Below are 15,232 nucleotides of genomic sequence, written 5' to 3' on the forward strand. Positions count from 1 at the left end.
GTTTAAGTTTGCGTAAGCTTGAGCTTAAAGAAAATGCATTAAGTTCAAAAGCTAGTTTAAGCTTCTAAACGAGCTGCTAAGCTACAATAATTTATTGTTTCCCGAAACTCTTAGCACTTATCTTGAAGACAAAGTTGGACTCTAATTAACTTTACTCAGGTGGCTATAAAGCTGCGTGTTCGTCTCAGACTGAAGTCGGTAACTTGACTTGATGAATAGCTTTTGTAGCTAGCGACATGCAAAACTTAATTGCAGGGTATTGAGAAAGAAAACTTTTAACTGATATTTTTGCAAGTGTTGTATTTATATTTGCTTGTGTGTCTATGTGTCTGTGTGTGTGTGTGTGTACGTGGGTGTGCTGCTTGGCATGCTCTATGTGTGTTTGCTATCTAAATATTTTGTTTTGCCAGCGCAAAAGTTTTCGCCAGCCTGCCCAGGCCCAAACCACCAAACAGACTATAAAAGTGCTTGGGCTTGCTTGCCAGTTCGCTCGCATACGTTGTGTCCTGGCCGTTTTACTAAAAGTATTTACATTTTTCATTGCAACTGGCGCAAGCAGAAGATGGAGCTGAAGGTAGACGGTAGGCAAGACTGGCCCGGCCTGGCCTGGCCTGGCTTGGCTGGCATGCATGACCAAAAGGATGCTAGGCAAAAGCCTTTGTACAGCTGGGCTTGGCCTAATAGGTTTTTGTTAATTTTTGGGATTTTGCCTGAAAGGGGCTTTTACACATGTTGCCGCTTTGCTAAGCGCTCTTATTTATTCAGTGTCGGTGTTGTTGTTCCTGTTGCTGTTGCTGTTGTAACAGGAAAGTTGTCAGGATATGTGAAAATTGCATAAAGCTGCATGTAATAAAATGCTTTTGCTTTTGCTTTTGCTTGTGCCTTTGCCTTTGCGAGAGAAAAGAAAACTTGCACGGGTCACAGGTAGCAAAATCAGTAGCACTTGCAGTTGCTTGTGGCACCCGAAAAAGGAGCTACTGACAAACTTTTGCGCAATGAGCAAAGTTTGCATCACACACAGACACAAGAGCACACTTGTGCCTCTTTGTCTTTGTTGCTGGTGCTGCTGATCGTTAATGAGCCGCATTCAAAGACAATGTAAATCCTTTGAAGTGGCAGCAACAATGACAGCTTAACAACAATAGCAACTTTCTATGTTCGCATTGTATTGACAGCAGCAGCTGGCGTTAAAGCTTTGTCTGTTTGCAGACAAACAAAAGCCAGCAGCAACAACATATAGCGCATACGCAACGTTGTCGCAGTATTGGTTTGAATACTTGTTTAAGCTTTGTCAATGCCTACAGAAATTCCATTATAATTAAACAAAAATATCTTTCCCTCGTTTCAGTCTCATCCAACGGGATACGCATCCGGCGCCTATAATCAACTGTCGCATGATAAATGCGGCGGGCAAACATGTGCGCGATGCCTCGCCAGCGCCGGACCATCGGTCAGAGGCACGTTTGAGGATCGATCCAAAGGTGCTGGTGTTTGTGGAGACGACGTATTCTGGTCTGGGGCGGGACATTGCCGAGCTGCTGGTCTACAATCGTATCAAGTAAGTGCCGCCAAAGAGGAACCCTCGACAATTAGCTCAGACAAATTTGCATAATTGCAAAAGGCAACGATGCAATTATTACGCCCAAAGTAACTGCAAACGGAAGTGCCAGCGTAACCGACACCAGAAATGAATTGTGAATGCAGCCAAGTGCCAACTGCCAAGCTCTGGCCGGGCCGGGCAGCTCGCCAGACTCTGTTCCAGTGCGACCCGTAGCAATCTGCACGTCGTCTATCACAGCTGCTCTGCTCGCTGTCATACTGAGAGAGAGAGAGAGAGAGAGAGAGAAAGGCTGGTCATTGTCAATGTTGACCCAATTTGGGCCATAAAAAGGCAGGTTATGAAATTAATGCTACGCTTTGCAATTGGTGTTTGCTGCTGCTGCTTCTGTTGGCTTTAGGCGAGCTTCAAAGCAGGCAGCAGCATCCAAGCGAGCAGGCAAAGCATTCAAGTTTAATTGCCAAGTTATGCTTTTGTGGTCAAGTGGCCTGACCCGCCTGCAAAGTCGACATTACTAGCAGGAACAGGAATCTGAGAAAACAAAGTAGAGACTTTATCTTTATCTCACCTGAAGCTGCTTGTCGCCTGTCCAAGTCAGCAATTCACAAAGAGCCAATACACTACGCGAAAGGATAGATTAGCTATTCAGCAGTTGATGCCATCTTGCTTGAATATAATTAAAGCCAACAATTCTATTAGTTGTTGGCCCAAGAGCCTTAGCCGTCAATCAAAATTACATTGTGCCTACAATAGTAGCTATTTGTATGCTTTGCTCAGAGATGTATACTCGTTTTGTTATCATGTGCAATTATCCGTTCAATGTTGCTTGCAACCGTACGCGCCCCCTTTTATGCGCTAACAAGGACAAAAAATTTTTGAACTGCCTTTTCATATAAAATATTATATTTAGTTAGTTTTTATTATTTCTTCTTTTTCCTTTTTGTTTTGTGTGTGTGCGTGTTAGCCGCAGTGACCGCAGGATGCAGCCTCCTGCAAAAACCGCAATTATAAAACCAGTTGGAGAACAGCAAAGCAGACTGGCGAGGAGTGAGACCGCCTGGCATGCCAGTCAGCCAGCTTGCCAGCCAGTTTTTCAATAAAATTATTACTTGGTTTTTTTTTTGATTTTTAAAATGTATTTTCACACTTTCTACTTTAACATGAAGAATTAAGAGCACGTGTGCAAATTGCGGTTATAAGGCACTAGAATAACTGTGCAGCTCAAGCTATTGGCATTGCCTTTGAGTGTGGCTGATTTGGTTGCCTGCTTGGGGCATAAGTCAGAAAAAAGGCACAAGAAAAAACTAAATAAATTGTAATTTTCTGCTTGAGTTTTTTGTTGATATTGTCGGTGCTCTTGGCGCTCTTGGCGCTGTTTGCCTTTGCTGCTTTGTATTATATAATTAAATTTTCGTCGTTATGCGGGCCAAACTAGCTACAAGGATGCGAGGCTGACTGCTGGCTGGCTGGCTGCTGCTGCCTGCTTTTAGCATACAAGTGCTTCAACTCTAATGAGATTTCGAGTACAAATAGCTAGAGTCAAGTGTAGAAGTCTCGAGCAGGCGAGCAGTTGGGCCACACCCACACTCAAACAAATTTCTCTGTCATTGTCTCTTAACCAAATATGCAACTGACTGTAAGCTTCAGGACCTAATCAGCTCCCAACATTGTGTGTGTAAGCATGTATATGTGCGTGTGTGTGTGTGTGTATGTGCTTATCAATGACTTCATTAGTGCACTGGCTTTTGCCAAAGTCAAAGCTCAGACAACTAGCAACAAATTCCATTAACATTACCATCTCATTATTGTTGATGACTTTTGTGTGTGGAAGCGCAGCCATTCAACTGTGAGCTGCGAGCTGCGAGCTGCGAGCATGTGAGCAACGAAGCTTAACGCGCTGCTTTGTTGCAGTCGTTGTGGCAGGTGCATGGGTAATGTTGCAGCTCAATTATCAATTATTTATGAGCACGGTTCGCTAGCGAGCAAATGGCGCCCAAGTTGCCACTCAATTAGCCATGAAAAATGCACCACAGCTGACTTGATACCCCAATCCTTTCCTCCTCCACCAACGCATATGTCACACTTGACGTATGCGCAATGTTCAGATGAGACTGAATTGCTTTGGCTCTCTTACACCCAAAAAGTTTGCAGCACATAAAATATCCCCAGAGGCAGGCAGTCAGACAGACAGGCATGAGCTGCATACAAAGCGTGCTCTAATTGCAAAACGAAAACGAAAAAAAAAAACACAAATTTTATGCACCTCATGCCCCCAACTAGAGTTGGCTGCCCCAATTAGCCGCATTGCCAAATCCTTGGCTCATGCCAGCGCATTGTCCAATTGATTGATTGCCCGGCCCTTCATCTCGCTTTTGCTTCTTCCTCGTTCTCTTTTACTTTGGCACATGCCCCACTCAATTTTGTGCTTGAGCAGCGCAGACCAGACCAGACAAATGGCGAATGGCAGTTTGGGCTCGCCTGCTAACTACAAACAAAATGGCCGAAAGTATGCAAAACTTTTGCAAAAGTTTGCGTTTTTTTGCAGCTCGTGCGCGACGCTCCTATTTATCGGGCCTACACAATGACCCCAAAGCACAAAGCGCAAAGCATTAGCACGCCACGATGTTTGCTCCCTAATGCTCACGTATCTAATGCGCCGTGAAATTCTAATGAAATTTCCTAGGTAATTACGCTGCCCAAAGTGCTTTACTTATGCTGCCTATTCTTGTTGCCAACGCTGTCGTGCGTTCATTAAATTGCCATTTATTAAGTGCAATTGGCGCAGGCCACGCCCACATCTCAGGCTTCAGTTTATGCGCTGTAAGAGCTACTTAACCTTATTTTCAATTTTTTGATTTGGCTTTGTTCAGCACGCAGCAGCAGCAGCAGCAGCAGCAGCAGCCTCAACCTGCACTCGCGCGCTAATCAAAGCCGGCAGTGAGTCAGTGGCGCGGCAGGAGTCACGTCAGCTGGAGCAAAGTCAGCACACGGAAGTCATCAGCAGCCTTGTTATCATTGCGTTACGCCCACTTCACACACATACACAGGTGTGTGTGTGTGTGTGTGCTTCGCTTGGCGCTGATTGCGCCATTGGGAGCCCAAAAGTTTTAAACGCGAAATAGCAAATGCTATACAACAGCAACAGCAACAGCTACCAGCCAGCCATCGCCATCTAGCAGAAGCAGAAGCTTGTAGCAGAAGCTCCCAGCAGTTGCGCTGACGTCACTTCACAGCACAGACACATGGCGAACGCCATAAACAGCCACCACAATTGGAAGTTTGCCATGGCAACGTCACGCGACTCTGCTGCTGCTGCTGCTGCTGCTGTTCATCTTCTTCTTCTTTGGTCTGTTGCCTTCTCTTTTGCGTACAGCTGGCAGCTGCCACATCTTCTTGCTTGGCTCATCATAATCACACCCTTTCTAGCACCAATGTTTACTTTAATAATGTCGCGGAAAATTTTTATTTTCAATTTTTCACAAGTCAATGGAGTTAACCTGCTACATTTCATGCTACACTGCGCCACAGTGGGACCACATTTATTGCTTCAGGGAGTAAAATTGAAATAAATATAAAATGCAAAAAAGCACTCGCGAGAGTTACGCAAAGAACGTAAAGAGAGCGAAAATGTGGCCACTGTTACGAAAATTATTTTGCTGCCACAAAAGTTGAATAATTTTATACAAGCGAAGGGTTTTATTTAGTCTTCAAGGGCTAAAGCGACATATAATTTATCCAACTACATAGCTCTTGTTTCATACTAAATAATATTTTCCTTCTTGGAGTTACGAATAGAATATAGTTGTCAATATTAATATACTTTTGCTCACAAAATATAGTAATATAATAATAAATATAAGGACATCGATGGATTCTTTTCTATGGACTCTTTAAACTCTTTTCTTACTGTAATCATGTAATCCTCGAGTTCCCTGCCCGTAGTCAAATTCGTTGACCATTTTGGCCTCTGGGGAAACGAATAGTTCTGAAAAGTAAATTAGATCTCTCTTTGCAAACTCTTGTTTAGCAGTTTCTTGTCCACTGTGGCATCAGCAATGGTGCCCTAGGAGGCACCAAAGTTCGACCCCAAGCAAATATGACTATACAATAGAGTCGCATGTATGCATACACAAACACACACACACACACACAAGCGCATGTATGCCTTCTACATATAGAAAAAAAAAATATATATATTTTGCTCTAGCGTTCCGCACGTGACATAGCATTGGCTGCTGTTATTCTCAGATTGCCGCTTCAGTTTGTGCTAAAGGGGGTCGTAAGGCTTCGCATCTTTTATGCGCACTGTGTGACAAGTTGGCTGGCTGGCTGACATTGTGCGCTGTGCGCTGTTGTCGTTGCTTGTTGTTATTTTGCAACAAATTGGTTATTTTATTGAATTACTCAAGCAGCAGCAGGCAGCAGAAGCAGCAGGTAGAGAAACCCCATTCCAGCTGAACTACCCACGCCCCATGTATAGGAGCAGCGTGATTATATTGGCCTTAGCAGGCTGCGTTATGGCAGTCAGAAGTCGCGACTCGCGGGATGCCACAAAGGCAGGACGTTGCCTTCGCGTGTCCTGACTACTTTAGCCAGCCTTTCGCCTTTCAGCCATTCTTTAAAAATATATTGTATACACATACATATATATTCGCTAAGTAAGTGTGCGTGCGTGTGTCGAGCTTGCCGTTGACTTAAGTAGTTTTGCCGCGTATAATAAATTTTCTAGTTTAAACTCATTTATTGCCCTCGACTGGTTAAGCCGCGCAGCGACGACGCAAAGGCAACGGGGCGTATGAAGGCGTCGAGGCGTCTCGTCCCCACAGACTGCCGATGCTATATAATGGCCATTTGTTGTATAATTTTCACATTGTTTAGTGTCCTGGGAAAGCAAAAAAGTAAGTGTGCGCTGACTTTTCGGCCCATTTATTTATGATATATAGATTGCCATCGACTGGCTTGAGAGCCTGCATTTAGGATAAGCAAAAGTCTCGCCGGCCAACTTCCTACAAACGAACTTACATTAATGGCCTCAAATTGCAGGGGAGTTTTTAATGGCGAGAATGGCTTAATTTGTGGTAGTTTTATGGCTACTATGGGGAGTACATAAGCTTGACATACATACGATTATTAGCTTTAGCAATTGCTTAATCCCCAGCATGAGCAAAATATAAATAAAATGTACAGAACATAAGTAAGAGTCAGTAAACTAAAATGTAATATATTTGTTATAATATTCTAATAAGTGTGAATTCGAGTATGATTTACTCTAATTAAGTTTAAGGCGGAAAGTTTAAAATTCGATTTTTTGCAAAATGGGTTACGCTTTTTTAAGCAAAAGACACTTTGCTTTAAACATTCTTATTTAATCAAGCTGTTAGCTAATGTGAATAGACTCGATACCGCAGCGAAATAATTATTGGTACAATCACTTTTCAAAGTTAGTTTTCAGTGTAGCGAAGTATGGGTACTTACCTATATATATTTGTAACGATGTAAGAATTTTATTTCATACTCTTACATATTAAGAAAGTTAAAAAATTGTATTATATATTCGCGGTTACTTTTATTGCTCTCTATTGTCGACATTAGTTTTTTCTTGCTGCGAAATAATTAATGGTGCAAAATCAAAAAACTATGCCCATTGACAAAATACTTTAATTTTGTATATGCAAATGTGAGTATTTTATGGTTATTAGTTACTTAAATGCATATGCAATTATTCAACACTAATTACTTGTCAAGATTATTTCGAATAAAACGCTTTAAATCGTAATTATGAGAAAACGAGTCAAATTGTCGCTTTCTCTGCAAAAAATTATATTGAAATTGCGGGATGAAGGCAATAATTATTTCCTTTGGGTCAACTTTTTTTTTTATAAAAAAAAATTTTATTTTCAAACTAATTTTAACTATGAATAATAATAAAGTGACTTATTTTCAATAATAAATTTAAAAAAAAATTATAGAATATGTAAATTGGCTTTTATAACAATAAGAGTCTGTGGGATTGTCAAAAAGGAACTGTCTAGTTTCACTTGGACTCAAAATTGTTTTACGACACGCATCCTGGGACTCGCTTCACCTTTTTTAGTCTCGCAGAGATTAAATATGAGTACTAGTATGGGTATGATGGGTTAAAGATAAATAATAAAACTCTTTACCAGCATCCTCAGGATGAACAGCTTGACGATAGATTTATGAATTAAATAACATTCAATGGTAAATTATTTTACATATACTGAAGTGAAATAATATTAGTAAAATATCGAATACAAGCCGAAATTTACAGTTGTATTTTATACTGAGAAAAAAGAAACATCTCTAATCATGAATTGTGATAAATATATTTTTTATTGCCCACAAATAATAATTAGGGGGTGAGATTTATAAAATTACTCAAAATTAAAACGTTAAAAATTCTAACTAACTTTTAATATAACTTATATGGATTATAGTCTCAAACATTGAGAAATGCTTTAATCAGTGAGAAGTTTTTATTCAGCATGAATATATAGCCAAAAGTTAAGTTGGGCACACCGTTTTTATTGCTCTGCGTTTTTGCCAACAGCTCTCGATTGTCGTTAATGAGGCGACACGCATATTTATAGTTACCAATCAGGAGCCAAGTTAAGGCCATCAGCTAAATGGGCGGAGCAGCAGCTATTTGCAACACGTGTGCGTCAATGGAATGAGCTGTCAATTAGCAAAAGTTGTGTGTTGGCTGTTGGGCTGAAGCTATTTTAACTAATTGTATCAATGCTCACAGCTAATCAGTTGAAAGTTTTTGGTTAAAAAGTTGGTAATGGCTTCCACCTGTTTATGTCACAAAGTTCAAATCGTTTGCTGGTCGTATCAGAACAGGCAAGAGCATTAGAACATTAGCTATGAGAGCTGTGTACGCAGCTAAGCCAAGCAAATGTGTTTGGATTTTTCGATTAGAGCAGATTCTGCAGCTCATTTTCCTAGCTGCCTGTCTGTTACGCCCGACAGCTTAATTTCCTGACGCAAATATCAACAAGGCGGCAAGCCAAAGAAGCTGCCACCAAGATGAAACCGCCCTAAAGCGCTCTAATGAAATTACAACACAAGAGTGTTTGCCGTTTGCCTGGCAGCGAGCGTGGAGCGGGGTGAGCTCGAGCAGCAGCGATTGTGGAATGGCAAGTAGAGATATTCAATGTAAGCCAAAGTGGCAGTGGAAAGTCAACTAAAACTAAGCTCATTTAATGCGCTGCATAAGCGACAGCCGCACAGAGGTAGCGACAGCGACAGCGTGCAAGACAAGACAGCAGACAGGGAGTGAGCGAGAGATGTGGGGAGGGAGGGGAAGAGGTACAGCAGCCTGCACCTGCAAACGGAAACAACTGCAGCAACAATAACAAGCACGGCAAACAACAAACAAACAAACAAGCAGCTCATGCCGACACTTTGCACTTTTACGTGCATCCTGAGGATAATTTAACACCTCGTACAAATGCAAACAAATGAGCGCAGGCTGCTCACACACACACATATACACACGGGCGCACACATGCTAAAACATGCGAACACACACACTTACTAGCCTTGCATGCAATGCAGTTGAAATAACATTTCAACATTTATTTACTTGCAAGTAATACTCGTTAATGGGTTTTTAAAACAAATCCGCTGCGGGCTTGTAAATGAGCCCGTGCCTCTTCTGCTAACCCAGCTCTCATGCTCTCGCGCTCTCTTACTCCATCTGTCTCCATCGCTGTAGCTGCGCTTATCTCACATCTGGCAATTAAATTTCAAATATCAGCACGCGTGCGAGCGAGTGGGACAACCTGCGTTTCGAGTGCCTTGCAAAGTGTCATTACGACTATATAGTTGATTAAACAAACATTTTACGCTGATAAAACAATTTAATTAACGTCCTCGCTGTCTCACTCTCTCATTCGTTCGTTCGCTTTCGCTTTCCGTTAGTTTGAGGGTAAAAACGGAAAGCCGTGACAAATTTAAGTGCCAGCACCTCAAAAGTATGCAACGAAAGTATTTTAATTGCTTTTTAACCTATACACTAACCGAAAGTACGCTGTGAAAAAAGTCTTAAAAGTCTATAAAAACAAAACGTTTGCTTAACTTCCTGTTTGCATTGTTATTGCTCTTAAGGTGGTCCTTGAGGGGAGAGAAATTAACAATTTAATATACCAACGATCTAACTGAAGAACTGACATGATAGGATTATTCTTTAGCATCGTGTTAATATCCTGAAGGGAATGCAATGTGTTAAGAATAAATGCAATATTTAATTTATATACAATATTTTTGGTCTTGAGACTACAATCGACTAACGTTTTCAAAATAGCTATTATTGACATTTTGGTAATAAATTAATCCAACATTCGATTTCAATGTAAATAGCGAATTATGATACCGATTATTACCAAGTAAAGCTTATAATATCGATAGTTTTAAGAGCAACTCTAGAACATATCTCGAAAGACCACTGCCTCGGACTCCTTTCGAATTAAAACATAGAAGGTGACGCCGTATTAGGGAAATAAATAATGTAAGCTGCATATTATTCAGAAGATAAATGAATGGAACTTACTTTGACAACCATTAGCTAGCTTAAAATCAATGGTCAATCCTCTGGTGGTAATTGATATCTTCCAAACGAAACGAATTGATCATTGCAAGAGTATATTGAGTTTTCGCCATGCTTCGCTTAATTTTTCATTATAGTCTTTGCACGCCGACTGCGCATTTAATTTTACATATATATGAATGTATAATATTTTTTTTCAATTCTCCCTTGGACAAACGTCCAATACAGTTCTATGCCCCGCCCCCCGAGCCTCCTGCTACCGCTCGCGTCGCTTCCTTTGCCATGCGACACATGGTCTCGTGTTGACGCGCCATAAAATATGCAATGCATGCAGTATGTCAGCGCTGGTCGCTGCTTTGCAGCCTACTCCGCCCGTTAACCCTCTCTCAATCATCACTTTTGCCAGCAGGCTGTAGTCAGCTTATAACTTGTGCCAGAGCCCCAAGCAGAGGGCAAAAGCTATTGCCATTTATATGTATATTTTTTGCTCAACGCTTTTTTCGTTGTTGTCAGGCTCAACGTGCAAAAAACTATCAATAATGTGTCCTCCACCCTCAGTCCTCAGCCGTACATATGCATATGAGTATATGAGCCTGAGCAGAGCAGTAGCATAAAATGTTTTGCTTTATGACTTTTATGCGAGGCGCGTTGAATGCGGGCACCTGCAAATATTTTAATATGCACGCGCTTGCAAAAAAAAAAAAGGAGCCAGCAGTGAAGTAAGAAGGGCGCAAAAAATTGTTTACAATGCAAACGGCTGCGGCTTCGATCCGTTAACGTTATGCCATTCGATTTTCCATTTTGCCATCAGTTTCTGTTTGACGTTTGGCTGCGATTTCACGTGGCCCGGCATATTGAATAAATCGGACAACTTTTTAAGCTGCTCAGTTTGCCAGCTTCCCAGTTTGTTTGCGTTTGCACTTTCTGTTTTTTTTTATTTTTTTTTTTATGCGGCATTCAGCATGCGGCATGTTTAGCTTTAAGCCAGTTAAATGACCAAACGCCCACACACACACGAAATATATGTTTGTGATTTATACTATATGTATATAGCTATGGTATGTCTGCAACAGTGTCTCTGAGCTGCAAGCACAGATATTCAATCAATTGGAAATTCCATATCACTGAAAATATTTTTCAATATTTATGCAAACTATTTACGCACAACCAAAGCATTTGGCCGCAGGTCACAAGCTTCAAGTGGGATTGGTTTTATGGATCAGCACGTTGGCCAAACGAGCTGCTACACCTGCCCTGCATGACAGTTGCACACAGACAGAAACACACACACACACACACACACACACACGCGACTTCTGTGTGTTTGCAATGTCACTGCAGCTGAACAGAGAGAATAATAATATTGAAATTGATTTTATTCATAAATGCTTGCATTTATTTATATTTCTATGGAATATTTATACAAATTGTGAATTGTAATTACATATAGCATTGGATGAGTATGTTATAGGTAATACTCTTGCTTTGGATACATTGGCAAAAGCTCAGATATGTAACGAGCAATCTAGAGAAAGCTTGATTGATAACTCAAAATATTAAAAATACGTCCCCCATGTTGAAGTGAAGATTCTAATAATTTAAAAAAAAAACAGTCTGAGAGCATGCGATTTTTTTTAGTAAATTTGCAGTATTTTGTATATAATAAGTATTAAGTATTGCAGAAGTTTGAGTAGATTATCAATTAGAGAATAATAGAAATTTGTAAAAAAAAAAATGCAAAGAGTTTAATGCGCAAAAAGTAAGAATTTTTAGTATATATCGAATATAGATTTTTTTGTTGCTGTTATGAGCTTTGTATTATATATTTAAGTGCATTTTGACTTCGGTGTGCCTAAATTCGAATTCCGTATTCCATTACTCTTGAATTCGAACTGAGCTTGTAAAATGCATTGCAAAAAATTAAAAAAAAATCTTTTTGGCATTGTTTTTGGTGTGTGAAATATTAATTCATGCAGATTATTTTAGTGGGTGCAAAAAACACAATTTGTAAATTAGTGGCAGCCAAACATAAAACCAAAGTGTTTAATCAAATATACATTTTGGAAACTGAAACTGAAGTGCTGTAAAATATTTCATGAAAATTAAATGAATTTATTTCAATTTTTCATATGAATGCAAGGATTTGGCACGCTCTGCAACCATTGACAGTGCAATTTAGCTTATCCGAGCTGCACAGATGTTAGGAGAGAAGCAGCAAGTGTGGCATGCAGACGGACACTTGTATAACCAACTCTACGGGTTACGAGTCATGGCAAAGAGCTTTTGACAGCTAATGTCAAATGCAAGCCCATCGTAGCTCTCTGTCTCTCTCTCTTTCGCTCAATCTCTATGCGTCACTCTCTGTTGTTTCTCTATTAATGTCGGGTTTGACAAGCAATTTGATAGTCCTTGGCTTTCTTTTTATGACATTGCTTTTGACAGTCTCTTCTACTTAAACTCGAATGCATTTCTCATTGAACTCCCCTTGCGATTTCGTTGCAGATACAAAATCGAAGTGGCCGGCAAGAGTCTGCCAGTGCTGACCAATCTGGACAAGGGTCGCTATGGCGTCATTGTGTTTGAGAACCTCGACAAGTACCTCAACATGGACAAGTGGAATCGCGAGCTGCTCGACAAATACTGCCGCGAGTACTCGGTGGGCATTGTCGGCTTTGTCAGCCCTAGCGAGGAGACTCTGGTCGGTGCGCAGTTGCGCGACTTTCCCCTCTTTGTGCACACAAATCTGCGCCTTCGAGACGCCAGTCTTAATCCCAGCTCCTCCGTACTGCGTTTAACACGCGCTGGCGAAACAGCCTGGGGAGCATTGCCTGGCGATGATTGGGCGGTGTTTCAGCATAATCACAGCACCTACGAGACGGTGGAGTGGGCGCAGCGCAACACGCAAGAGTATCCGGCGGACAGTGTGGGACAAGTGCAGCTGCCGCTGACGACAGTGCTGCAGGATCGGGGACAACTGGATGGCATACAACGCGTGCTCTTCGGCAGCAGCCTGCGCTTCTGGCTGCATCGACTGGTGTTTCTGGATGCGCTCAGCTATCTCAGCCATGGTCAGCTGAGCCTTAGCTTGGAGCGCATGATTCTGGTCGACATCGATGACATCTTTGTGGGGGAGAAGGGCACGCGTCTGCAGCCGGATGACGTGCGCGCCTTGATAGCCACGCAAAAGATAATTGCCAGCATGGTGCCCGGGTTTCGCTTCAACCTGGGCTTCTCCGGCAAGTACTATCATCATGGCACACGCGAGGAGAACCTGGGCGACGACTTTCTGCTGCAGAACGTGCAGGACTTCAACTGGTTCTCGCACATGTGGAAGCACCAGCAGCCGCATCTGTACGACAACCTCACGCTGCTCATGGCCGAGATGCAACTGAACTATGCCTTTGCCAAGGAGCACAACATACCCACCAACTCGGGCTACTCCATATCGCCACACCACTCCGGTGTCTATCCCGCCCATGAGCTGCTCTATCTGGCCTGGAAGCAGGTCTGGAACGTCAAGGTCACCTCCACCGAGGAGTATCCGCATCTGCGTCCCGCGCGCCTACGTCGTGGTTTCATTCATCGCAACATCATGGTGCTGCCGCGACAGACCTGCGGCCTCTTCACGCACACCATGTACATAGATCGGTATCCGGGCGGACGGGACAAGCTGGACGAGTCCATACAGGGCGGCGAGCTCTTCCAGACAATTGTATATAACCCCATCAATATCTTCATGACGCACATGTCAAACTACGGCAGCGATCGGCTGGCGCTCTACACATTCCAATCGGTCATCAAGTTCCTGCAGTGCTGGACCAATCTGAAGCTGGCCTCCGCACCGCCCATACAGCTGGCGGAGATGTACTTTCGCCTGCATCCCGAGGAGGTTGATCCCGTCTGGGGCAATCCCTGCGACGATGCGCGCCACAAGAAGATCTGGTCCAAAACCAAGAACTGCGAATCGCTGCCCAAGTTTCTGGTCATAGGCCCACAGAAGACGGGCACCACTGCTCTCTACACATTCCTCTCCATGCACAACAGCATTGCCAGCAACATAGCCAGCCCCGACACCTTCGAGGAGGTGCAGTTCTTCAACGGCAACAACTACTACAGAGGCCTCGACTGGTACATGGACTTCTTCCCCGCCGATACGTTGCCCAACACCAGCTCTCCCCTGCCCACGGCTCTTGGCTCGCCGCGCTACATGTTCGAGAAGAGCGCCACCTACTTTGACGGCGAGGCGGTGCCAAAGCGTGCTCATGCTCTGTTGCCCCACGCCAAGATTGTCACCATACTCATCTCGCCGGCGAAGCGCGCCTACTCCTGGTACCAGCACCAGCGCGCCCATGGTGACATAATTGCCAACAACTATAGTTTCTATCAGGTAAGACGGCAGAGATGAGAATTACTTGAATTCCATCTGTATCAGACAATTTAAAATGCAATTCAAGCCTTTGGAACAAAGTCTATTTTGAATCAAGCCTTCCTCCTTCAAGGAGATATCCCTATACAGCCTTAAATACATAATAAAATGTATGTAAAATGTATATACTATATAGTATAAATGAAACAAACTACGCTTGATTCTATCTTTGCTATAAATTTTGTTAAACTTGACCCGCTTGCTTATGCTCCACTTGTGAAGCAGGTGATTGGTGGCACCGTAAAATAAATTGGGAAACCGTAAGTGCAACCAATAAATTGGAAATGTTTATCCCAATTGGCACTGCGGAGCTTTTGCTGGCTTTTCAGCTTTTAGTTTCGTTTCATTACTTAACAAATGCCAGCTGCAAAAGCAGTTTTCAGCTAAATAAACCTCCACCACAGCAACATCAAGAACAGCAACAGCAACAACAACTACAAAAACAAGAAGCTGCTGATAGTTCAGTCAGTAGATTTAACTGCTTGTCAATTTTGAGCATGGACATTCATTGATGTGGCAGACATTTGAGCCAAAGCAGCTTAAAAAAATTTGGCAAATTCATTTGGCAAGCCACAAATAGATTTTGTCTTTTGCCTCTAATTGGGAATTGGCGGCAAACAACGTTAGTGAGTTTCTTGCTCAGTTGCACTGAACTATTCAGATTTCCGTCCACGCA

The 15,232-nt window shown here is 42.4% G+C and overlaps 1 protein-coding gene across 2 annotated transcripts in view; it reads left to right on the forward strand.

The window, feature by feature from the left end:
* Positions 1 to 15,232, forward strand: part of LOC108600556 (bifunctional heparan sulfate N-deacetylase/N-sulfotransferase) — a 58,890-nt gene that overhangs the window by 40,227 nt on the left and 3,431 nt on the right. For both annotated transcript variants that reach the window (XM_017988216.2, XM_017988217.2), the window contains 2 exons: positions 1,349 to 1,558; positions 12,633 to 14,517. In XM_017988216.2, the coding sequence (XP_017843705.2) occupies positions 1,349 to 1,558; positions 12,633 to 14,517 (2,095 nt within the window). The remainder of the gene's footprint in view (positions 1 to 1,348; positions 1,559 to 12,632; positions 14,518 to 15,232) is intronic.

The sequence above is a fragment of the Drosophila busckii genome, chromosome 3L (assembly GCF_011750605.1).
Source record: "Drosophila busckii strain San Diego stock center, stock number 13000-0081.31 chromosome 3L, ASM1175060v1, whole genome shotgun sequence".
NCBI classification, from domain to species: Eukaryota; Metazoa; Arthropoda; class Insecta; order Diptera; family Drosophilidae; genus Drosophila; species Drosophila busckii.